The sequence below is a fragment of the Chrysemys picta genome, chromosome 21, assembly GCF_011386835.1.
Source record: "Chrysemys picta bellii isolate R12L10 chromosome 21, ASM1138683v2, whole genome shotgun sequence".
NCBI lineage: Eukaryota > Metazoa > Chordata > Testudines > Emydidae > Chrysemys > Chrysemys picta.
The window spans coordinates 2,198,073-2,224,420 of record NC_088811.1 but is presented as its reverse complement, the minus strand read 5'-3'; the positions used below and the strand labels follow the sequence as shown (position 1 = coordinate 2,224,420).

Here is a 26,348-nt window from a genome sequence, read left to right as displayed (position 1 = left end):
AGACTGCGAACAGGGAATACTGCGTTCTAATTCTTCCTCTGTCACTATCACTTCACCTCTCTAATGCCTCAATTTACCCAGCTGAAAATGAGGATATTTACCTATTTCACAGCGAGATTGTGAGTCTCAGCTAATTAATATCTGTAAAGAGCTTTGAATCCTCTGATGAGAGGTGTGACATACATTCAAGGAATCATTATTTCTCGTCACATCCACAATTGCACTCACTTTCCCTTTTCCTGTAGATCCATTTAGCAGTCTCTGTGCTATCATTTAAAACACACTAGGACAAACTCATCCCTAGTCTCGTTCCCATCACTTCAGAGCTGATTCACCAGGGATAAGATTAGCCCAGAGTTAGGTCATTTATCCAGCACGCCCCCGTGCTTTCGTTCCCTCTGTGGAGGAGACAGATGCTAGCAGATGATTCATTCCCAGAAGTGGCACCTGATGCCTTGTCAGGCTGCACAAGCAGTCGTGCGGATGTCACGTATGGGGCTGCGATATGTTTAGGCTGTTGATGGGCTTTTTTCAGCTTCTGTTAACTATCTTTATACCTCTTTGACTTTGCTGTATTAACGGGCTGTAATACGTGATGATATCAAGCCATATGATTGATCCACATGGACTACTGAGCTTTTGCCTCTCCCATTTCTCTCTCAAAAATTTCCCACAACTGATCTTATCCTCTTATTATTATTCTATCTTCCCTTCCCTCCAACTCCCCATTCAAAGAACAGGCAGAGCAGTTTGCTTATTTTCTTTTGTGCCATTCTCAGTGGCTTTTCAGGAAAGCTAATGCCAAAGAGGTGGGTCCTAAATCTTTCCCTGAAAGCCGTCAGACTTTCATCCTCAGCTCCTGGGGCAGCCAGTCCTCAGCACACTGGCTGGCTGCTGAAAGGTCTGTTCCCAGTCCTACTATGATCAGCCTCTCTAGTAAGAGTTCCTTTGTCCCGGAGGAGATCTCTTTGGGTATGCATTTCTTTCAGTGGAATGCCCATTCCAGTTTCCATCCTATACCAATTGGTCTCTGTGCTGCATCATTCCCTGCCTCCTTGCCCATCTCTGCTCTGTGACTGTGTTTGTCAGTTCAGATCCACAAAAGCGAGATGCACAGACTGAGAACTAAAAAGAAAAAAGAAAACTAAACATCTGTGGACATTAATATCTAAGGTGACTTTTACCTACAGGCCTATTCTGCAATCCTCACTCACCTAATCAGTCCCACTGGTTAACACAACTATTACCATGATGAAGGGATGCACGACAACCCCTCATGTGTATTTAGTCACAATCAGCGCTATCTTCCCTCCCATCACTTGGATCAACAGTCCAGGTAAAGTGCCCTAATTAAAAGAGGCCAGGCAATAAAGGACACGGCTTTAAGATGTAGCAATAAACATAAGATCTTGTTGTAAAATCATGAAGAACTCAGGTATACTGTAACCCATTAGGTCTTATTTTTTGCCATTGATTTCTCCATATAATTCATAATAAAATAACATAACTTAGTCCAATAAAACCAGCACAGACTCTGCCTTGCTCCGACAGGCATCAGCAACTCAAGCAGACGTTGATTCGTAAAAACTGGCTGAGCAGTTCCAATGTTCCATCAGCAAACTATCAACTGTTATTGCAGGGTCTCTATTTACAAGCAAGGGATACGCTGCAGCAGTGAGACATGAATAATTGATCGTGCTGTTTGTTAGCAGGCTCTGCTACCCCAGTCAAAGCAGAGCTAATGTTCCCTGCAGCCAGAGGGAAGTCGCATGAAAACGATTCTGGCAGGAACACGTGCTGTGGGTCTGGGGTGGGGTTATGGCTCCAGGTCACAATCACTCCCTTCTCGGCTGAAATTGCAGAGGCACTAACGGAAGGAGAAACTAGATTTGTGACCCTTATTGATGGTGTGTTAGCCTCTGTCCTGACAATTGGCAGGTCAAGGGACTGAAACTGGCCTGAATTATCTCCCCCAGACTCATTAATGCGGATCTCCACCCACAACCCCCTTCCTACATGGAAGGAGGCGAGCTCAGCTGCTTATCTGGCACCATCCCCTGGGTTACATGAAGGCTGGTCTGCACAGGGGAAGGTGGGTAGGGGAGAGTGGGCAGGGCAGAGAGAGGGCTGCACACAGTCCCACTCTCTCGCCCAATGGAGTCTAGGTGAAAAATTAGGGGCCAGGGTTGCATTAGCTTTTCTGTAGAGCCCCAGCATCTGGGGCCCAGGCACTGGAGTGGCAAGGAGAGTCCCAAAGGGCCATGGTGATGGGGGTGCATGCAAGGGATACTGAACCAGACCTGGTGCAGAGACGCAAGACTCCGAGCAGATGGCTCTGACCTCCCAAAGTACCTGGGGGCATTCATGAAGTTTGGCTGCATTCCTTGGCCTATCCATGGGAAGGGTGGCAAACCCCACTCCCACCCCCAACAGAATAAGAGGCGCACTGGGAAGGGATCCCACAGAGATTTATCCAGGGATGGTCCAGGCTTTCATTATCACGTGTTAGTGAAAATAAATGCTTCCCAACTGCTCTGCAGTTTAGCGTTTTACAAGGGAACGCTCCCTAACCTCCTTGTTTATTGGAAAGGGGCTACCCATGATGAAAATGTAGAACATTGTGTACACAAAGCTGCTGCCTTTCAGAACAGCAAAACATCACATGTCCATAAAAACCCACCTTCAATTTAAAACCCATAAGAAACCCAAGGAAATGTCCACCGGGAGGTGACACAGGCTGCAGAAAAGCAGGCACAACAGACTCGTCTGCAAGTTGTTTTATTAGCCATCGACAAGGTTGGCTGCCCCTCAGCAAAGAGCTGAGTCAACGTGATTCTTGCTCAGATGGCCACTGAGAGAGAGAGTTTATGTGAAAATCCTGCTTCTCTTATTTATTTCTCAGAGGAGGTGTCGCTGTGGCTCTGTTGTGGGTGAGCACAACATTTTCACGGCTAGATTTCTCATTTATAATCCCTAATTATTGGCACTTACAACAACAGCACACGCTGTGCGTCACACACTCTGTGTTGCAGGCACTGCTTGCATCTATTCAGCGCCTTGGTAATTGATGTCCTGCGTTAGTAGAGGAAAGCGAACGCATGTGTAATAAAGCCACATTCACTTTGAAATCCCTTCCCCTTGAAAACACCCAGATGAGCACATTATATGCCAGACACAGGAAAACACTGGAAAATACTCCTCTTTATTTAACAGCAGCAACCCGACTTTTCTAGCTGGCCTAAGCTTCCCCTTCAGAGTAACAGTACTGGGGTGGAGAAAACCGTAACATTTCCCTGGTGTCTCCCTTATGCCTTCTGCGCTGCTACTATTCCTCCGGGTGCCAAGGAAATGTGTAAAAAGAAGAACAGGAGTACTTGTGGCACCTTAGAGACTAACAAATTTATTAGAGCATAAGCTTTCGTGGACTACAGCCCACTTCTTCGGATCCGAAGAAGTGGGCTGTAGTCCACAAAAGCTTATGCTCTAATAAATTTGTTAGTCTCTAAGGTGCCACAAGTACTCCTGTTCTTCTTTTTGCGGATACAGACTAACACAGCTGCTACTCTGAAACTTTTCATTATGAAAGGAAATGTGTGTCTTTGTCTGCTAGGCTGTGGCAGGCTTTTCTTGGGCCCCACATCTGGCACCTGGTGGATTTAGCAGGAGCACACTAGTTGTGTTGTAACGAGAAGCAGCTGGTGCATTTGGCAGCTCAGGTTTGACCACAAACCAGCCACAGAAGATGTGTGTAAACGTAAAATGGTGGGTCTGAATCACCTCCGGCTCCCATCAGCATGAGCCCCTTGGCCTTCCTGGAGCTGCTCCCACTTTGTGAGGGGGCAGTGGCTGGGAGAATCAGGCCCTATAAATAAATACATTTGTGCCATGCAATGCGTTCTGGGCACCAGATGTTCTGCAATAATCCCTCCCCCATCCCCTTCCCTTCTCTCCATTTCCACAGCCCCTCGCCCACTCCCTGATTGGGGGACCAGAGGTCGGCTCGTCTCTTCCCATCCCACAATGGTCACACTGGCTGGTGTGTGTTTCAGATCTCCCTCCGGTAATAACTGGTGGGTGGAGAAGACCTGGGGCCTGTCTCAGAGAGCTCACGGGGCTTTTTTCTGCCAGTAAGATAAAGTCCATCTGAATCCCCAGATCTGGCAGGCCAAGTCCATAATAATACAAATGCCCACATATCTATAAGCCGGCAGAGTAACTCACGAGCACTATAGCTTGGTGTGTGTGCTAGGCCAACCTTACTGTCCTGTGGTCTGATTTACACATGCAGGAATCAGAATGAAAGGATCCCTTACTTGTTTCTCCATGTGTTAGCAGCAAGCCAGGAATTTTCTGCAGCCCAGACACCAGCATATTCTCAGGGAAGAGGTGATACACGGTCTCGAGGGGCGGGTGTGGCCTTAAGGTGTACTGAAGGTGAGTGTTCTCTATCACCGTCATGTATTTATTCTCTAAAGAGGGGAAAATATTATGCAATATCTGAAAACACAGAGAGACAGACTTGCAATGGTGCTGCCCGTTGGAGAGGCTGATCGAATGATGGTATCAATACATGCCCACTTTATCAGCAATGCAAAACCTGTTTTTAAAAAGTCTGTTTTCTTCATTAATGAATACGCAGCCTTTTCAGGCTTAGCTTTGTTAAGAGTTCTGGGCTTACAAATCCTCACACTGCAACTTCAGGGTAAGTGAAAACAATGCATAGGCTCTGGAAGATTATGATTAAGCAACTTAAAATAACTTGGATCTATTCTCCCTCAGCTGTGAAGAAGTAAGAAGAAAATCCATCCCTTCTTCAATAGCACTGCAACTAAATGCTCTTGTTTAGGTTGCTCCTTAATCTTGTGTGTTCTATTCAAGTCCCCATCTAGGCAAATCTTCAAAAGACCAGCATCTGAGTCCCATTCAGAAAAGAACAGGGCCTGCACACAGCTGAGCTGGGGTGCATTATGGTATTTCTGTGCCGTCTTAGTTCACAGTGAAAGGCAAAATCTTAATCTATAACGGCTGGCAAAGGCTCCCTGGGACACTTGTTTTAAATTGAACTTCCCGAAACTTCTTGTGCCAACTTTGCTCCCTCTTCGTAGTAAAGCATGAGATGGGACTAGTGAAACTGGCTGCATCTCCTGCCGTTTCACTGCATGCATTCAGAAGGGCGACCCTTTTATCTTTCTGCTGCACATCTTTGTGTCATGATGTCAAGTATCGGGGGTAGCCGTGTTAGTCGGTATCTACAAAAACAACAAGGAGTCTGGTGGCACCTTAAAGACTAACAGATTTATTTGGGCATAAGCTTTCGTGAGTAAAAACCTCACATCCAAAGAAGTGAGGTTTTTACCCACGAAAGCTTATGCCCAAATAAATCTGTTAGTCTTTAAGGTGCCACCAGACTCCTTGTTGTTTTTGTGTCATGAGTGATTCATTCTGATGGGAACACATTGTGGTGGAGGTTCGGTTTCCCCTCTGGAGCTGAAATGCAGGAATCAGTGGTACACACCCTGATACCCAGCATCTCCCAAGTGCTTTCAGCATTCTCACAATGGTCTCTGCTCTCAAGCTGCTGAGAGGTATTTGCTACTCATGGGCTTCTCACTGAACATTACAGCAGCCCCTGCGCAAACTGGAAAAATTAGAGTCCTTTCTTTAAAAAATAAACTAACTCCTTCCTAGGTGATACATTATAACTGCCTCTAGTGGCTGGGATCCTGAGCACTTGGAAAGGAACTTTGCTCACATACAGGTTATTCCTCTGAAACTGCAATAAACACAAGCCACCTTCTCTGTGGAAGGCTTCAATACACAGACAGCAGACAACTTTCCCATGGGCAGTCACAGCTGAACTAGTGTTCATCGTTTTTCAGACATGGTTATTGACCAGCGTCACCAGGCAATCACAACACCTATTTCTGCCGCTTACCACTGAGCCTCAGTCCCTGCATTAGTGGACATGTATTTGCTTTGTTTGCTAGTACGGCCAGTATTGTTTTCCTTGCTAGGAAAGAAAACAGTCTCTAGAAATGACTTTTCACAAAGACCCCCTATCCTGGGCAAAAAATGCTACCTCGCTTCTAACTCAGGAAAACAAATCTCTGTGGAACAGCAACCAAGCCTGAGCTACTACGCTTTGTTTCAGTTACATTTTGCTTTTGAAAGGAACTTTAAATCCACCCCTTGCCCATTTCCTTTGAGCAAACTGTAGAATAAGTTACTCGAAAGTTGCTAAAACTGCTCAGTATATTTCTCTGAATGGTCAGGTTTAGAGGTGGGCCAAAACCATAGCCATGTATTCAAATCCACGTTGGCTCCCCGCATTTTGACAGCCTGGGTAAGTTCAGTTAAATGAGACCAAGAACCAAACGCCTCCTAGGTTTGAATCTGCAAAATAAAAACCTACCAAACAAGGTTTAGCCAAATTAAAATGACCCCTGGTTTAACCTGTTCTGAGTATGTGTATATGTTTTCCCCAGTTTCTAGCAGCAGATATTGGAGTCATGCTGTCATCATTAATATCCTAGTACTGAAAACCCCCATGCGTCCCTGATATTTGAAAAAAGGAAAGCATGTGTCTGACTAGCACACTAGGAGGTGGGAATACAATGCAAATCCTTCCACGGACTCTAATGGGCACGGGATTGGACCCTTCATCTCTGCAAACAGGAAAACAGCCTGGTGGTAGGATACAGGGCACTGGAGAGCTTGTAAAAAAAATGGTCTTTTAAACCAAAACTGGTGAAAGTGTAACTGAGCCTCCTTCCTGCTTCCTCTTCTGGGACAACCCGAAGGGCTCTCAGGGCAATCGACCGCCGCCCTGCTTTGCTACAGTTCATCTAGCAAATTCAGTACCGACCTTCAGGAAAACAGTGCACAAAGGGACAAGAGCCAAGCGTGTTCAGAAAGACAAGGTCCTTGTTACATGCTTTGCACGGCAGCTTGCTCTTATATTTAATATTTTATACTGCACTATTCCTGCTCTGTGGGCCGTGTTCAATCAATACATATATATAAATAATTGAAGCCCATTTGTGTTTAAACTGCTGTGTCAGGTTTTCTTGCCAGTATCCACAGAGGGACCTTTTTCCATACATTGCCCATCTTTCTCCTCTCCCAAAAATATCCAGTCTGGGCCGGCTTGAGCAGTCAGCTGAGAGCTGAGCTCTGCTGGGGTCACCTAGCCCTCTCTCTTACCGAAGTGGGAATCAGATAGACCCCCATGGGACACAGAACTATCGGCACCACTGACATGTGGTCTTCCTCCAGCTCAGGCAGGACATTTGGCACTAGAAAGGACAGATTGTGAGCCCATTTCCCAGGCAAAGGATATAGAATCCCTCCTTCTTCCTTCATGACCGCTTTCTGCTTAGCTTTAGCTATCCATGTTTTCAGTCTGGGTCTTTCCAACTGAAATCCTGAGGTGGCTCACCTCAGTGTCTCTGTAGTGGGCTGCCCACTGCCAGGTGAGAGAGAGAGATTCAACTCCTGGCCTCACTCACTCATTCCCCTGGATGTGGTGTACTCAGAGAACTCCTCCTGCCCTACAGCTGACACGTGGGTGATCTAGGAGCTCTGTAGGTCAGCTCGCCTGACCAGCCCTCGCTGGAGCCGCTATGGTGCAGGATTAAGTGTGAGAGGGAGACATGGTCGGGGAATCCTCCATTGCAGACTAGAAAATGCAAACTTGTAGACTAGAGGTGAATCTGCATGACAGAGGCATGCACCAAGCTAGATTCAGACTCACTGCCATGCAAAATACCTAGAAACCTCTTAAAGGCTGGGTGGGGGTTTGGTGGGCAGATTGTTTGATACACTGTGCTCTGGGCTCGTTCTGCCTTCCACAGCAGATGCATCAAGGATATTATTTGCTTGTTGAGAACTGACAATGGTCTTGGTGCTGTACAAGACCCTAAATGCAGACTCCATGCTCCAAAGAGTTTACAAATCCTGCAGAGACTCACATCCACGGTTAACTTTACTCATGTCAAGCAGAGCCAACCGGATGACTCACGTGCGCTAAGTTGAGCCTGTGTGGAAGTCTCTGCAGGATCAGGGCCTAGCCAGTGGACATGCTGTCAGGGGATGGGATTTGATCGATGCAGCAGAAATTAAGCCCCTTTTCTCCTTACGCCCCAGCAACAGGCCCTTGCATGAACGACGGCCGCTGACAATGTTGTAGAGCACGTTGTCATAGCTGTGGCTACTGCCAGCCTCGGCAAAGAGCCTTGGGGTGCTGCCAACCCCACTGCCCCAGAGCAATAACTGGCCCTGGCCTCGAACAGCCTGGCACATAGCACAGGGGCATTTCACAGCAACCGTCCAGCACCCTTGTCTTCGAGGCTTTCCTTCTGATCTATTTTGGGCGGCTAACCCCGAACCTGAGCGGCCAAGAGCTTGACACGCTAACACAGAAAACAGCCTATGCTACACTGAGCAAACGAATCAGCAGACGTGTTACTGAGCAGCCCAGGAGGGAAGTAAAGTAGAAAGCAGTTCTGTACGCTCTTACGTTCTATCGGGTCCTGCAGGAGGGGGTGCAGGAGCGCTCGCGGTGTCCCGTGATACAGCTGGAGCCTAGAATTAAAGAGGGGCACAAACCAAACATGGCGGTTTAGATGGCTCCATTCAAAATGAATTTCCCACAATGGTTCTCTTGATCAATACACAGCAAACCCCTGTTCCAGTCCCATGAACTCTCCGCCAGCAGACTGGTCTCCTTAGAGCCCTGAGTAGGAAAGGAGGGCAGGTGACTGAGATGCCAGGTTCTTTGCTTCAGGTTGATTCCCCAGGGAGTGGACATAGATATTCCCTTGAAAACCGCCCTGGTCTGAGAAGCTTGCCCAGTGGAGATGGCTGGTGGGTAGGCAGGATCCAGGGCACAACGGGGTCACACTGGGTATTCACAGTGAGCCGGACAAAGTGAAGCAGGCACCTGGAAAGGGTTCCGAGAGCCCGGCCCATCACGTGGCGGGGGGATACGAAAGGAAAAGGAGGCGAGCCGGGCGGAACAGTGTCTCCTCTTTCCCCTGGCTGGCGAGGACGGTGGGCAGCTGAGCTGGTTTTTGGGGGAGTTATTTAAGTCTTTCATTCCCCAAGTGTTGGGCGTGGTGGTGTTCCCCTTCCCAGGGGCGAACTCAGCTTACAGTCAGCCTGGCTTCACGAATCACAGCTTAAAGGCAGAAAGAGCTGCCTTCCTCTGGCCCTGGAAAGGGGGGCTTGGCTGGGTCAAGGCTGTGAACTCTGCACACGCGCGGGACTGCACATGGGCTTCGCTTGCCAGGTTACAAATGCAGCAGCTGCCCTCACCCAACCTGCCGCCTCAGGCCTGTCAGCTGAAGTGAATAAAGGCCCAGCCACAAGCAGCCAGGGCAGCTGTAGTCCATGCAGTCTTCATATGTGTAGCCAAGAGTGCAAAAGGTTCAACAATAAACCTGTTTAAAGTATGTATATGACCCCTATGACCGGTGTATCCTCATATGCTGTAGTTATCCCCATTTTAGAGATGGGGAAACTGAGGCACAGAGAGACGAAATGACTTGCCAAGTTCACAGAGGCAGTCTGTGGTAAAGCAGGGTCTCCAGGTCCCAGGCTAGTGGCCTAACCACGGGACCATCCTTCCTCTCTAAATGGAGAGCAATAATTCCATGTTGCCATAGAAACCTGATTCCACCTTATAAAATGCTATAGCGACTCACAAGTCCCGCTGTCCCTTGCAGCCGGCAACACCTACCCTCTGTCCTTGGTGGCCACATCTGTTGGCTCTGACTTGCTGTTGAACAGGTGCAGAATTCCAAACCCACAAGACAGATCCTGGTGGGTCCCCTCTCGCTTCTTGGTTGCAGCCACCACTTCCACCACGGCGACGATGCTGGGATGGCTTAAAGATGTGTGAAAATAAATGGTCTGGGGGAAGAGAAAGAACATGGCAGATTTTAGAACCGGGTGGAGTAGCTATTAGCAGCTTAATGTATATTACAGTTGGAGAGTAAGGTCCAGGTATATTCAAAATAAATATCCAGAAAAATATCCAGATGGTGAAATGTAGCACTCTGCAGAATAAATCTCCAATGGGAACGGATGGAAGCGCCATTGCAAATGATCCCTGGGGTCAGGGAGAATAACTAACAGTAATCTTTCATCTCCCACACACTGTCACGAGGGAATATTTTTTAAAGGGATCCTACTAGAAAGTGTAGAGTTCTCGGGGCCCGTTTACCAATGGGACTTTGCCTTCTTATGTCTGCGCAATGCCTAGCACAGGGGTCGGCAACCTTTCAGAAGTGGTGTGCCGCGTCTTCATTTATTCACTCTAATTTAAGGTTTTGCGTGCCAGTAATACATTTTAACGTTTTTAGAAGGTCTTGTTCTATAAGTCTGTAATATATAACTAAAGTATTGTATAGAAAGTAAATAAGGTTTTAAAAATGTTTAAGAAACTTCATTTAAAATTAAATTAAAATGCAAAGGCCCCCAGAGCGGTGGCCAGGACCCGGGCAGTGTGAGTGCCACTGAAAATCAGCTCGCTTGCCGCCTTCAGCACATGTGCCATAGGTTGCCTACCCCTGGCCTAGCATATTTTGGGTACCACTGTAATAAAAAAAAAAAAATCTAACCTTCAGGTCAGGTCGATTCCCTCCTATGAAGAATTAGCCTAAGAGCTGGGACTGCGAGAAAAATCTGTGCTCTCTTAGTGTCTATTATCACCCACTCATTTAACTGGATAGTCGGTCTGTGCCTCTGAATACCCTCCCCTCTTCAATGTAGATCCACCGGGCCACCTTGAGGCTGGACTATTGCAAATATGCTCTGTCTAGAGAACGACCCTGTAGGTCGTCCAGAAACTACAGTTGGTTCAACAGACAGGAGCCTGCTGGGATCACACCATACCATACGCCACCCACACGCTGCACTGGCTGATAAGACCAGTACTGGTCTCTACTTTTAAACGCTCTATACAGTCTTGTATTTAGCTTCTCATTACACTCCTCCTTAACCGCCTTGGAGGGGCTCTTTGGGCTGCTGGCAGCCAGGGCTCACGCTCAGTGGGGAGAGGAAGAGCACTCCAGGTGTAGAATTCCCAGCTGTCAAAGATCCAGCAGCGCTCGGATTTCCCTCCTGAGGTGAGTGCTCTCCTAAACTGGAGGAATGGCCCTGCTTGCAGGTTCCAAGAATGGCACCGCCAAGTCCTCACCACCCAGCACTGATACGGTCCAGGGGAGAAGTGATTTGTGCTCTTCTGTCCTACGGAATTCAGCTACCGTGTGCGCAATGCCACATGGGAATGGCACCTAGGAGCAACCCTGCCTCTGTCCTGTTCCCCAACTTACATTGAGACATTTAGGACTAAAGCGAGTAAATGTCACAAATCCTGAGAATGAACAGCATTGTTAAAGTGGCCCAGTGGCCCCCCAAAAAAGGATCAGTTATTCTTAAGCTGCAAACGCCATACAAGTATGGTTCAAAGGTTTCAATTGACCTGAAGGTACCATTGTGAGCTCCAGGCTAGAAAAGCAAAGTGACTGGAAAAATCTAAGGCTAATCATGACCTTCACCTACGCTGATGGGAAAGAGTTATATCCATGAGGATCATCAGTATGATATGGACCTAAGAGTACGGGGGTGAGGGGGAAGAAAGATGTCTGCCAGGGACATGACTGAAAGCCAGGCTAATCCTTCTATTAAACAGTCATTATCATGGTGTCACCAAGAAAACAGCTACAGTAATCACAGACTGTCAGGAAGGGATAACAGAGAAAGGCATTAAAACATCATCCCAGAAAAATAAATCATTATTCTATTAACTTTTATTGCAAAATGATGAAATAATGACCACTAACTGCCGACAGGTGGCTGGACCGAGAGAGAATTCTGCTTTGGCTTGCAAAGAAGGAGGAAGCTGTTAAAGTGGATCGGTTATAAAACTAAGTTTACCATTGTCTCCTTAAATGCTAATAAAAGTTTTACTAACATACTCCTCTCCCTTAAACTCTGCTATAAAGTAACAATAATCAGCCCAATTAGGGGTCACCTTGAGATCATCACACTTCAGCTCTCTGGAGCGCTTTTTTTCTCCCTTTGCATTTTCTTGTACAGAAGTAAGCTATGTCCAGTTCTTGGGTTAATAAATTGCCAGAGGGCAATCTGTGCCAGAGAAAAAGCTTGGGAGACATTATCTCACGTGGCCAAGAGTTCAGAATGTATTGGGTAGGAACCAAGGACCTGATTCTCCTCTTGTTTACTCCAATGTAAATCAGGAATCACTCCACTGTAAGCCGAAGAAGTGCCTAGGAGAATCAGGCCCTGAATCCCTAAAGGGGAGATAAAACGAGTCCAGTTCAGAAATATGCGCACAGTGGGTCTGATACAATGGAAGTCAATTGAACTTCCCTGGGCTGTGGATCAGGTCCCCTGCTGTTGCTCTAAATACAAATTAAACATCACTTGTATTTGTTTATTCCAGTAAGTATTTTGTACCTCATCGCATTTGTAATATCAATGGGAAACTGCATGTCGTTCACACAGGTCAGAACTGTCTCCCCCATCCAGAAGACTGGCTTCAGCTTTATACCAGCACTTTAATTGTTTGTAGCTAAAATATACTTCCAGAAGGTGAACAAAATTGTAATTGTTTACTGAGATAGCTTAGCAGTAGTTATAAACAAGGGCTGCTGAGTTCTCCTAGGGGAAAATTATTAAATAAACTCAGAAATATTAAATTTGTATTCATCAGTTAGAATTACGTGATTAGAAAATTCAAATCAGGCTCAGCAAATTATCTGTAAAGGATTCATTCTTGTGACAGAATAGATGATATTTTAATTCATCTTACCATCATTGCTTATCTATATTTGACTGTTACACTCCATGACGGGGTAAACAGATTTATAAATTATTTAAACACACTCTATTCTAATGCTTTCATCTTACACACACACAGGTCATTTAGCACTCGTACCATGCTTTCAATTTTCATCAGGACTAGCATAATCTAAAGTATGCACCAGATGACATGCTTTCTCTGAGACATTCAGAAATCTTCAGCTAACTTCCTTGTAGATGTTTATGATCTCTTGAATGCCAGGTATTAGCTCACCTCACTTTGTATGAATCATTAGCCCTGCTCCTGTTTGTGAATAAAGATGCAATTTAAGAAGCCAATCACTTCTTTCCAAGGCAAACAGTATCAAAATAACCTAGCGACATAGCGAACCCTATGTTCACAGCACAGCAGCATTTCCCTTTCCTATTGTTTGCTTTGCAACACTCCTTTGTGCCTACAGCTCAGCCCTGCTCTTTCTCCCAGGCGTCCACTTCAGTACAGCTTACCAAAAACCCAACACATGCTGAATCTGCTACTGATGGCAATGAAATGCACCGTGGAGCTTTCTCTTCAGCAGGAGACCAGACCAATATCCAGAGTGCTACACAAGAGCAAAGTCCCAGCAGCTGCTAAAGGCAATGGGCAACTTGTTCAGCTTCCCAAACAACTTCCATTTTCTTCCCCTCCTTTATAATGCGTAGGGCGTCAGAGGGGATTAGCGGGCGTTTAACTAGGACTCTCCTCAGCCTGTAGATTCACAGCTGTTAAAGGCAGCGAGGAGCGGGGCCAAGGGGGAGCCCAAGACTGAAAGTTTCAGGATGAGAGAGCTGTCTTCAAGAATGGACCCTCTATTCTGCAGCTGGACTAAATCCGCACGTTGGAATTCACAGGAGGACAGTGACCCTGAGACCCCTCTACTTCTCCTCCTGCCTCAATAATCACTGCTTCAACAACTCCTCCTCTCCCCGGTTCCTCTCCTGGGCTCCCTCCTTCTATCCCCCTGCACTTGCCCCTTAAGTGTCCTCATCCGCTACCATGGTGTCAGCTACCACTTCTATGTGATGACAGACAGATCTACTGATGTGCCCCCAGCTTCCCCCCTTCCAGCCAATCCAGGCTCTCCGCTGGTGTGGATCCCACTGCTGTCTAAGGCCCTGGTACTGGAGAGAGAACAGCATAAGGTGGCCCCTACACCCACCCACAGTTCTCTTGAGGTCACTGGGACTCTGTGGCCTTATCCATAAGAGGCAGTTAACCCTGAGGGTAAATCCCTTGCAGCCAGTGGAGTTACCCCTGGGATGAAGTCACGCCGTTATGTCACTGGAACTCCATGTTCCATGAACCAGCAGATCCTCGGCTGCTGTAAATTGTCCGAGCTCCATCGGTGTCACTGGAGTTCTGACAATTTACTCTAGGTGAGGATCTGCTCCATCTTTCCTCTAAGACGCACTCCTCTTTCCCTGCCTTTATCACCACTGACAGCTCCGCTACCCCCAGGCCCACAACTTCAATGCTGCTGTCAGTGACTTTCTAGCCTTCTTCCCCAAATCAGATGCACATACAAGTATGTAAACCGTGGGACGGAGAATAGCCCTAGGACCAGATTTGTCCTTTTTTTCCCTGCTTAAAAACCTGGGAAATTAAATGCACCATTAACTAAATCAATGAGGCACTAATGCAACACTGAAATTGTGAAATCAAGTACTTAAAAGTCAGGTAATTCAGAAATGTAAGGTGTTAGCCATGATGTTAACTAAGTCACATGGCATCTATGTAGTATTTCCTACTGTGGTTTAATGTAGGTTATTCCTAACAATGTAAGAGCATTATAAGTACATACTGTAAATTATACAGGATGTGTAATATAGTTTACTTAATGGGTTGGGGAAAACTTAAGTGCAAAATAATAATTTTAATGCCACTTTATGGTTGTGAAATCCAGCACTCTAATATACGGAAGGTCCTAAAATTTAATTCATGAATTGAACAAAGCGCACACAGCTACTGACCTACAATTCATAAATGCAACTTAGTTTACAACTTTCAGATGTTTACAAAGGGAAAATGTTCCCTGACTCTGTTAGTGCATGAAATGCTGGTGTTTATCTCTATGTGTTGCATTATGTTTGCTTTACCGGTACATTTTTAAATTTTAAAAAAATCAAGACAGTAAGTTGACTCATTTTTCAAACAGCCTGGGAAGTAACGTATATGCCAATAACACAACTAATTTCCTTTATTTAAAAGAGTGTTTCATCAGCATTCATTTTAGAGTCTTTAATCTATGCGAAATTGCACCCTGGGCAATATTTACCATTAGAACTGGAAAACAAACAATTAGCCACATCAGGGAAAAGGACGCCAAATCTCATCTCAGATCAGTGCCCATAACAGACAGGTGGATCTTTTCTTTGGCTTTCAGATTTGTACAAACACAACAATTACTCCGAGTCAGACACTCAGGTTGTTATGCCAATTGTGTCTCAGAAAATTCCTTAGGGCAGACTTTTAAAGTTTTTATCTAATATATAAGTGGGGGAAAATTCTCTTTAGTTGATTAAACTTGTAAAAAAACAAACTGGTTTTATGAATTACAAATGTCAAGGTAATGAGAGGAAACTGCTAGGTTTGAAGGATGTTGTTAATTTACTTTCTAATTCATTTTCATTCCTAGAGTAGCACTGCCCTCTGCTGTCTGATCTCTACCATAACACAAGATGAAACTGGAAATTATTAACTATGCAGTGTTGTTGTTGTAGCCCTGTTGGTCCCAGGATAGAGAGAGAGAAAAGGTAGGCGAGGTAATATCTTTTATTGGACCAACTTTTGAAGTTGGTCCAATAAAAGATATTACCTCGCCCACTTTGTCTCTCTAATCATTAACTATGCCCATTACCTAACACCAGGATTCACAAAAAGCCTGGGTTTTGCATTGAAATTCAAATTGATTTGACATAATAGAGACATAATTGTATCCTAATGAGACATCTGAGACAAATCACAGCCATATCCAACACTCATTTGTAAGAATTGTTATTGTTCTAGATGTATAAAAGATATGAGTGAGCGCATATTTAGGAGAAGAATGAAAGGCATCCAAATGGTGAAAAATGAACAGCCCCACTGAAGCTTGAATAGGGAAAATATGCATGACAGAAGACACCAGAATCGGCAAACAATTAGGGCCTGGTTTTCAGAAGTGTTAAGCATCCAGATCTCCCACTGCCTTTGCAGCTACAGCTGTGTGGGATCAGCACCTCTGAAAGCAAATGCCCAGCATAACAAACACGCAGGTTCAGTGGGATTGCATCAGATATTACATGTGCATGACTGAGTCACAGAAATTAGCAGCAAGAAGACTGATGACGTCCCATCTAAAATCAAGGGAAGGATTTTGCCATATATTTTCTAGTGTTCTCCCCTGTATTATTTAAAAATAATCTGACCCAACCTATCTTTATCCACTCTGTATGTATGTACCCTACACTGTGGTGTGGTGCCTCCTTGCAGGATATTATCCCTGGAGAAAGAAAATTACCAGAAACCGTCCCATTTCATAACAGAAAATACAAAATAGTCACATTATTAAAATATGTCAATCAAAGCAGTCACATTGTTCTATGACTAACTAATAATCTATTTTGGTAAATGTCTCCACAAAAACAGCTGCTCTGCACTGTACTGTTCCAGGAAAGCATTTGTTTGGTCAGTAACCTCAGGACACCCGGGGGATGGAGGCACTTTTTCATTGACTGAGGCTGGTTATAATCTCTCTTGGTCAGAAAATAGCTTACGCTTGTTAAAAAATTCCTTCTTTCTTTATTTAAAGTGAGGTTTTGATCAAGAACCTTGCACTGAAATGGAGAAGTTCTCTGGTCTATGCAAACAGCGGCATGTGCAGCTTCTAGGATTAACTGTGCGAGCAGATAAAATTCAACCAGGTTTTCTCATTTCAAAAGAAGCACAGAAAAAAATAGAAAAGATCCAGACAGGGGAAAGAAAAATTATTAGAAGCAGTTGGGACTGACGAGGGAAGGGGCCCTGTCATTAGACATAGAGACCAGTCATATTGACTGGATATATATCACCTCATGAAGGGATGCAAAGATAAAATTTCTAGACATTAAATGACTGCTTCTTGGAGCAGCGTCTCATAGAATTTGCAAGGGGAGAGCCAATTCTTGATTTAGTGCTAAGTGGAACATAGGATCTGGTCCAAGAGGTGAATATAGGTGAACCATTCAGTAAAAGTGATCATAATGTAATTAAATTTATCATCCTTGTAGGGGGGGAAATGCCAAAGAAACTCACTACAGTAGCATTTAACTTCAAAAAGGGGAACTATACAAAAATGAGGAACCTAGATAAATGAAAATTAAAAGGAACAGTCACAGGGATGAAATGCCTGCAAACTGCATGGAGACTATTTAAAAACACAGTAATAGAGGCTTGAACTAAATTATATCCCAAATAAAAAAAACAGTAAGAGAACCAAAATAATGGCAAGTCAAAGGTAAAAGTATAATTAGGCAGGCCAACACAGAATTTGATGAGCAACTAGCTAAGGACACACACACTAACAGCAACACTTTCTTTAAGTGCATCACATGCAGGAAGCCCGCAACGCAGTCAGTGGGGCCATTGGATGATCAAGGTGCTAAAGGAGCACTCAAGGAAGACAAGGCTGTTGCAGAGAAGCTAAATGAATTTTTTGCATCAGTCTTCACTGCAGAGGCTGTGGGGGAGATCCCCACACCCGACCCATTGTTTTTTAGGTCACAGGTGTGAGGAACTGTCCCAGATTGAGATGTCAATAGAGGAGGTTTTGGTACTCACCCAAGAGTTCTGAAGGAACTCAGATACATAGGCACTGACTCTGTGGGTGATCCTGGGCTGGAGCACCCACGGGAAAAAAATGGTGGATGCTGAGCACCCACTGGCAGCCCCCCTACCAGAACCTCACCCTCACCCCAGCGCCACCTGCCCGCTAACAGGCCCCACCAATCAGCACCTCCCCCTCCCTCCCAGTGCCTAACGCCTGCCACGGATCAGCTGTTTCGCGGCATCAGGAGGTGCTGGGATGGGGAGGAGCGAGGTTGCAACGTGCTTGGGGGAGGGGGTGGAACTGGGTGGGGAAGGGGCAGGGCAGGAAAATGTGGGGTGGGAAGAAGCATGGGGGCACCTTGGAGGAAGGGGTGGAGTGGGGGTGGGAGTGGGGCCTGGGCGGAGCACCCCCAGCAGATTAGAAACTCGGCACCTATGCCCAGATATTAAATTTCAGAACTACTAACTGTGGTACGTAACCTATCCCTTAATAGCCTCTGTACCAGATGACTAAAGGACAGCTAATGTAATGCCCTTTTTTAAAAAAAGCCTCCAGAGGTGATCCTGGCAAGTACAGGCTGATAAGTACCAGACAAATTGGTTGAAACTATAGTAAAGAACAGAATTGTCAGACATCTAGATGAACATGATATGTTGGGGAAGAGTCAACACAGCTTTTGTAAAAGGAAATCATGTCTCCCCAATCCATAGAATTGTTTGTGGGCATCAACAAGAATGTGGACAAGGGGGATCCAGTGGATATAGTGTACTTGGACTTTCAGAAAGCCTTTGACAAGGTCCCTCACCAAAGCTCTTAAGCAAAGTGAGCTGTCATGGGTAAGAGGGAAGGTTCTCTCATGGATCAGTAACTGGTTGAAAGATAGGAAACAAGGAGCAGAAATAAATGGTCAATTTTCACAATGGAGAGAGGTAAATACCAAGGACCTATATTGGGACCAGTCCTGTTCAACACAGTCATAAATGATCTAGAAAAAGGGGTGAACAGTGAGGTCGCAAAATTGGCAAAACTCAAGATAGTTAAGTCCAACGCTAACTGTGAAGAGTTACAAAAGGATCTCACAAAACTGGGTGACTGGGCAACAAAATGGCAGATGAAATTCAGTGTTGGTAAGTGCAAAGTAATGCCCATTGGAAAACATAATTGCAACTATACGTACAAAATGATGGTTTCTAAATTAGCTGTTACTGCTCAAGAGAGAAACATTGGAGTCATCATGGATAATTCTCTGAAAACATCCAATGTGCAGCAGCAGTCAGAAAAGCAAACAGCATGTTAGGCATCATTAGGAAAAGGACAGATAATAAGGCAGAAAATATCACAATGTCACTATATAAATCCCTGGTGTGCCCACATCTTGAATACTGCACACAGTGCTGATCACCCCAGCTATAAAAAAGGTACATTAGAATCAGAAAAGGTGCAGAGAGGGGCAAGAAAAATGACTGGAACAGCTTCCATGTGAGGAGAGATTTAAAAGATTGAGACTGTTCATCTTAGAAAAGAGACAACTAAAGGGGGATATGATAGAGGTCTATAAAATCATGACTGGTGTGGAGAAAGTGAGTAGGGAAGTGTTATTTACCCCTTCACATAACAAAAGAATCAGCGGGCACCCCAATGAAATTAATAGGCAGCAGATTTAAAATAAACACATGGAAGGACTTCTCCACACAATGCACAGTCAAGCTGTGGAACTTGCTGCCAGGAGATGTTGTGAAGGCCAAAAGTATAACTGGATTAAAAAAAGAATCAGGTAAATTCATGGAGGATAGATCCATCGATGGCTACTACCCAAGATGGTCAGGGATGTAGCACCATGCTCTGAGTGTCCCTAGCCTGTGACTGGCAGAAGCGGGGACTGGATGACAGGAGATGGATCACTAGATAAGTTGCCCTGTTCTGCTCACTCCCTCTAAAGCATCTGACACTGGCCACTGCTGGGAGACAAGACACTGGGCAAGATGGACCATTAGTCTGACCCATTATGGCCGTTCTTATATTCTCAAGTTCTTAAGAACAGGAGACACAGCCAACGCATGTAAAACTGTGAATGGCAAAGATTCAAACGGTTACAAAAATGGATGTACAAGCCTCGCCTCTGACCTGGGTGGCTCCCGCACTTTGTATACACAAACCATGGAAGGCTGAGTGTATGGCAAATCTTTAACAAATCCACCTTTCTTGTCCTTTCTTTTTATAAAGTCAGGGAGGCAAGAGCTGTGTGCGGCTGGCAGAAGCTCCTGCACATGCGGAGAAAGCTAAGGATGTACAGAAGGATGAAGCAGGAGATTAACAGTTTATTACAGTCTCTGTAAAAACTTGCAGGGTTTATGTTCTGAAGTGAAGAAGGGCTCTTCCATTACAGTCTCAAGAGCATCCATCAGATTTATGTTACTATTTAGAGGAGCTCTTTGGGGTTACAATATCAGGAGATGTCTGCAGGATTTAGGATGGAAAAACCCCCTTTGACATTCTAACATTGAGGGGCATAAGAGCCTTTGATACATCATTATTACCCATTATTTATGCACGTCCGTTGGTACGCATGGTATTTTATCTACAGTATGAAATGGGCTGGATGCCTGTATCTCTGAATTCTTTACATCACTTGTATGTCAGGTATTTATCTCCATGGTTTATTAAACTTACTGTTTCACTGTTCATCTGACTCTTGTTAATGCTAACAAGTGTCCAGCTATTGCAACTCTGGATACGGAGCAAACAGGAGATTGCCATAGATGCAGATTGACTGTAACTGAACAGGCTCCCCGATCTCTAGATTAATGTGCAAATCAACCAGCTCAGGACAGCAAAGTCAGGCTTGCTCTGTGAAACACATGGCTACTCTTGCAAAGCGATTGCACTGGCCTCTATCCAATGTGACCAGCACAGCACCAGATCTCTTGGTGAGGCTGCATGCACATCACAGTACCTGACATGCAAACAGGTTCCACCATGTGAACCAAAAGGGCATCTTCGCTTTGCAAGTGGAAGGTGCTGAGCCGAGTTAGTCTTGTCTATACAGTGGAGTAACGTGCACTAGAGGTGTGATTTTTATTTAGGGTAGTGCTGTTACAGCTCTCCATTAAAGCACACTATGGAACATTTAACACACACCACCAGGATCTACACAGATCAGTTCCATCACAACACATTAGCACGCTTTAGAAATCACACTCCTGTAGTAAGCATTACTCCACCGTGTAGACAAGCCCTTTGTCTCATTTGAGGGTCATGTCCCACTTACAGCGGTTGCTGGAGCTGTGCTGAGTGGATCACTCTTTGCTTGCCTTATGGCTGAAACACTGTGCATCTCATATAGCAAAATACCTATGTTCATCCAGGAAAATATCCCTGTCCACTCAATGGGTGTTGGCATTCTGAGACGAACTGCGTTCTCTGCTCTTGTCCTACCTCATTGAAAACCACTTTGGGTGGCTGTCCTGGCACAGCTTTGAGAGGTCTTGTGGTACTTTTCCATGTTCTCCCAAAGAAATGACGATACGTGATGTCAAAGAGGGACAGGCGGAGCTGGTATTCAACCTCTGACAAGCCTTCTAGCACTCTCTGGAATATAAGAATAAACACCCTAAGTAGGAGATTTAAGAGTTTCTGATCACAGCAGCACTGAAATGTGTCTGGGAGATTAAAAACTTTGGCCTTATAAAAATGGTTCTAAACAATAGTTAGTAGATAGCTCTGAGTGTAGTCAAAAAGGAGAGGAAATACCAGCACATTTTCTTCTGACAGTTACAGTCCAATAGCTCCAACTGTATAACCCATAAACTCAGTGACGTGCCCCCATGTTCAGACAAGCAGGTCTTCTCTATGCCAGGTAGTCTCATCCTGCAATATGCAATGTACTGATACACCAAGGAATAGCTAGCTATGAACTCAGATGCTGAGGTCATCCTACAACAGAAGGTGACTCTTTTCCCAGCAGTGAGAAATCCCAAGACTGGCAAGCAAACCTTTATGCATGTAAATGTTAAGCATCCACTTGGTTTAACATATGTGAGTAGTGGGCAAATTATGTAAAACATTTTCCAGAGACACTTGACTGAAGCACTCATTTAAAAACATTCAGTCACAGTCATGTCTCTTCTGCATTTCCTTTCTGATTATTGTTATGATTTATTATTTGTAATGCGGTAGCCTCTAGGAACCCAAATCAAGGATAAGGGTCCCATTGTGCTGGGCACAGTACAGACACATAATAATGACCGATCTTTCCCCAGATTACTTCCAATCCACATGGCAGGCAGACAAGTGCAGTGCGGATGAACAGGAGGCCGAGGTAAGAAAATTAACAGAGTTGAGCAGGATTCACAGCTGATCGTTTGCTTAAGCAATGCAAGATGGGGGTGATCTGGGGGCATCACAGCAGAAATACGTTTTAAGCAGGGATTTTAAAAAGGAGAAGACGTGATCCAGTTTTACTGGCACAAAATTTTACAGAATACAAATCTCAAAACTGGATTTGTGAGTATTCATGTCAGAAGTGCTCGGATGCTCATCCAGTCATGGAATAGAAACAATACCATAAGGTTTTTCTGGTTAATTACAACTAATCAAGAAAGTTTATACAGCAAGTGAATCAAGTCATCACAAAAAACTTTGCAAACAATCCACAGAGTTAAATAAAATCATACAAAAAATTGTTGAATGATTTCAAACTCCCATCCCCAAAAAAACACAAATTATATTGTGGACCTATCACACTTAACCATTAACTATTTTATATGGTATAGTTCCACAATTTTTTGGCTCACTAGTATTTTGTCAATTCTCCAAAACTCTTGTAGTCCTTTATATTCATAAGAACATATGAACGGCCATACAGGTCAGACCAATGGTCAATCTAGCTCGGTGTCCTGTCTTCTGACTAACACGGCTACCCCTCTGATACTTGTCTTCTGACAGTAGCCCATGCTAGATGCCTCAGAGGGAACGAAGCAATTTATCGAGCGCTCCATCCCTTATCGCAGAGTGAAGAACAGACCACAAGTGACATTTTCCCAAGGGGATGTTTTTGGGGAGCAGGAGGGAATATCTGCTTTTGAAATTGCTCCCTCCAAGACCTATTCTGTGAACTGGAGCCTCTTTCAGACTTGAATTTCTAAAGCAAATTTTACTTAAAGGGGCTTTTTCTGAGAACTCCTGAAGTCAGTATTTGCAGGGCCGGTGCAAGGAAGTTTTGCACCCTAAGCGAAACTTGCGCCACCCTCCCACCCAGCTAACCCCGTCCTCCCGAAGCAACTAACCCAGCCCCCTGCCCGGGGAGTCGTCCCCCCCTCCCCGCAGCAGCTACCCCCCGTCCGCGGCAGCTAACCCCGCCTGGGGAGACTCCCCCTGCAGCAGCTAACCCCGCCTGGGGAGCCCGCCCCAGCTCACCTCCGCTCCGCCTCCTCCACTGAGCATGCCGGCGCCACTCTAATTCTCCTCCCCTCCCAGGCTTGCGGCACCAATTGGAGGAGACTTGGAGCGGGAGCTGTGTGCTCAGCGGAGGAGGCAGAGTGGAGGTGATCTGGGGTAGGGAGCAGTTCCCTTTTGCGCCCTCCCCCCCGTTACTGCGGGCAGCCCTCCCCATGCCCCCCACGCCCCAGCTCACCTCCACTCCACCTCCTTGCCTGAGTGGGCTTTTAGGCGCCCCCAACCACTAGGCATACTAAGCGGCTGCCTAGTTTGCCTAAATGGTTGCACCAGCCCTGAGTATTTGATTATTTTACTGTCATTGATCATGAACAAATAACTGTAGCATGCCTCACAACTAAAGAGTAATGATACATTCTTTTCCTGTTACCAAGACAGTGGCTGTAGTGCTGAAAAGGCCTGCACTGGAGAATTTCTTTAAAACCAGAGGGATTTAAAAATATATTTGGAACTTGGTAATTGTGTAAATGCATAATAATTTAATAAAAACAGTGATGGAGTTAAACAAATGTTAAAACAATTGATGTGCCACAGTTTGGGAACAATTAATGTACCATTGGTGGTATAGTATGCGAGTTTGGCATCCCATCCATTCACTTCACAGCAATTTTTTAAGACATGTGGTACATGAACCAAGAGAATAGAGTTTGGAAACTGCTAGTCTACTGACATGTCTCCTAGAAATATGGACATTCTCATCAGAGTTCAAAATTAGCGTGTGAAACTTGGCTGAGATTTTCAGCTCAAAACCAAGGGACACAGCTCCCATTAATGCATCATGCATCCGAAGAAGTGGGCATTCACCCATGAAAGCTTATGCTCCAATACATCTGTTAGTCTTAAAGGTGCCACGGGACTCTCTGTTGCTTTTTACAACTCCCATTAATGTTACTAGAAGTGTGGCTACTTCCCTTAGTTGGTTTTGTAAATCTCACACTGTGGCACCTAGGGTCTGGAATCAAAACAGCTGTTCTTCACAGTAACACAATGTGAAAATGCCACAGAATGCACCTGGAAAACTGTGCCAGTCTGCAGAAGACAGGGTGAAAGGTCCTTCCGCACACCTCTTGGGTCCAGACTAAACTTCAGTAGTCACTGTGAGATTTTAAAAATTAGAACTCCACTCAAAGCAGAGAATGTCAACAAGAGAAGGGTATGAGAGCTACATTCCCACAAGGCAGATGGAATATTTCTTTACCTGCTTAATTAAATTCCCCTCAACATACTTCAGGACACACTGAAATGCTATTGATTCCCTCGGGAGATGTCGTTTCCTTTGGGAGTGTGGAGGAACAGTCAGATTTTGCACAAAAATCTTTTGCCATTCACTCATCTTGCTGCTTAGAAGGTCACCTCTTCCTCTAGGCATCTGCTACGGCGAATGTTCATCTAGAAAATAAAACTCATTTCAGAAAAAAGCATTCTCAGAACCTGTTATCTTAAAACTGGCATGAGAACACTCCAAAGCCTTTAAAAAAAGCACAGATTTACTATCCAAATTGTAACCTGATTTTAAAAAATGTTTTATTGGAATCTCCTCCACCCTCAAAGGCTCTGTGTTAATGCAACCCTCTTTCCCATCTAGATGCAGAGAGCTGGGCATGACTCTCTGGAGCCAGGCAGCACAGCTGTGAGCATCTGCCAGAAGTCACTCAAGCGCGCTGGGTGATGCTCTATTCCTTATGGGTTGAGCACTGATGGTTGAGGAATTGAGGGACGAGCTCAGTACACACCCATGAGAGAATGCAGTGGGAGGGTACAGAACAGGGAGCTGTAGGAAAGGTTGCCCACTAGTCTAGCATCAGAACCGATAATTGAGATTCTGTGTTGCACCTCCTGGAGGCATGTCACAGAAGATGCAACACGGGGCTGGGAGAACAAGGGTTGTAAAATACCCTTGGGATTCTGGGTTCCTTCAGAGATCAAAACAGCCAATGGAGTAAACGAGCAGCCACAGGGATGCTTTACTTTATGGGACGATCCACAGTCCAGAGCAGCCCAGAATCTCCACAGCAGCATGTGCTACAGAGACTTCCCAGCATGCTCTCTGTGCTGGGGCTTGTGAGGGGGGCCAGCATGGGGCTACCATGTCAGTGCTGGAGGAAGACAGACTTTTCTAAGCCCTTTGGGACAGGCACTTTATCTTCCTTTGTGTTTGCATATCACCCAGCACAGACCCGCTAAATTGACCACAGATAACTCTCACGTCGATGCAGCAGGGTATAGACACGACAGTAAGTCGACCTAAGCTACATCAACTCCAGCTACGTTGCGTAACTTAGGTCAACTTACCTCCATAGTGTAGACAAGGCCCAAGAGAATTGTTGCTGGCTATATGCACCTGAGAAGAGAATTGTGCTTTCAGGAAAATCTCCATTCCAAACTTCCTCTTCTGGAAACTCTTTTGTGAAATGTTAAATTAACCAAAAATAGTCCCAGGAATCTACAAGAATTATTGTGAAGTAGGGCAGTTTTAAAGAAAGTAAAAGAACGTACCTTACAAGTGCTTTGAAAGTCATCCGATTATCATGTGTTCAGGTGGGAACGGCATTACTGGTACCCTAGTCTAGAAGATCAGACTGTCAAAAATAATAATAAATACATTTTATTTGTAAATTGCTTACCCCCAACGAGGGATTCAGGGCCCTGTACAACATAAAATAAAATGTCCAAAGTGGCAGCTTCCTGCAGGACTAAACATAATTTTAAAAGAATAATTAAGAGACTTTTCTGGGTGACTTACTCTTCCTAGGGACTGAGCTTTCTAAGAGAATAATTAGAGTATGCCAACTTTAGATGTCAACGAGTCCTGACTGAGCCCACAGAAACTGGATTGCTAAGATTTTGACTGCTATCACAGACACGAGCAATCCATGTTTAACACCCTTGGCAGAAGTTGTGCTCTAGGTCCTTCACTCCACATAAACCTTGCTTCCATGAGCAATTTTATTCAAATTTCCCAAATCCCACCCATATAGCTTGAGTAACAATGGTGAAAGCACTAGGGTAGACAGGCTGCTAGTGACCACTGACATTTTAGTGATTGTGGTACAGTATTGCCAACCTCAAGAATTCAACAATCAGGAGTTTTAAAAAATAATAAATGTGGGGTGGGGGTGAGGAAAGGGGATATTAAGCTTTCAGGGTTCACATTTTCAAGCTTTTCTCCACTACCATCAAGGCTAGAAACCTACAGTACTTTAAAAAAATATTAAAGGTAAGATTTTCATGTAATCACAT

The 26,348-nt window shown here is 45.0% G+C and overlaps 1 protein-coding gene across 9 annotated transcripts in view; it reads right to left on the bottom strand.

Moving 5' to 3' along the window:
* NPHP4 (nephrocystin 4) overlaps window positions 1-26,348 on the bottom strand; it is a 103,121-nt gene that overhangs the window by 74,636 nt on the left and 2,137 nt on the right. For all 9 annotated transcript variants that reach the window (XM_042854042.2, XM_042854043.2, XM_005298426.5 and 6 more), the window contains exons 2-7: window positions 25,605-25,687; window positions 24,307-24,497; window positions 21,090-21,242; window positions 9,740-9,912; window positions 8,519-8,583; window positions 4,314-4,469 (exon numbers count right to left, since the gene is read on the bottom strand). In XM_042854042.2, the coding sequence (XP_042709976.2) occupies window positions 4,314-4,469; window positions 8,519-8,583; window positions 9,740-9,912; window positions 21,090-21,242; window positions 24,307-24,477 (718 nt within the window). In that variant the 5' untranslated portion in view covers window positions 24,478-24,497; window positions 25,605-25,687. The remainder of the gene's footprint in view (window positions 1-4,313; window positions 4,470-8,518; window positions 8,584-9,739; window positions 9,913-21,089; window positions 21,243-24,306; window positions 24,498-25,604; window positions 25,688-26,348) is intronic.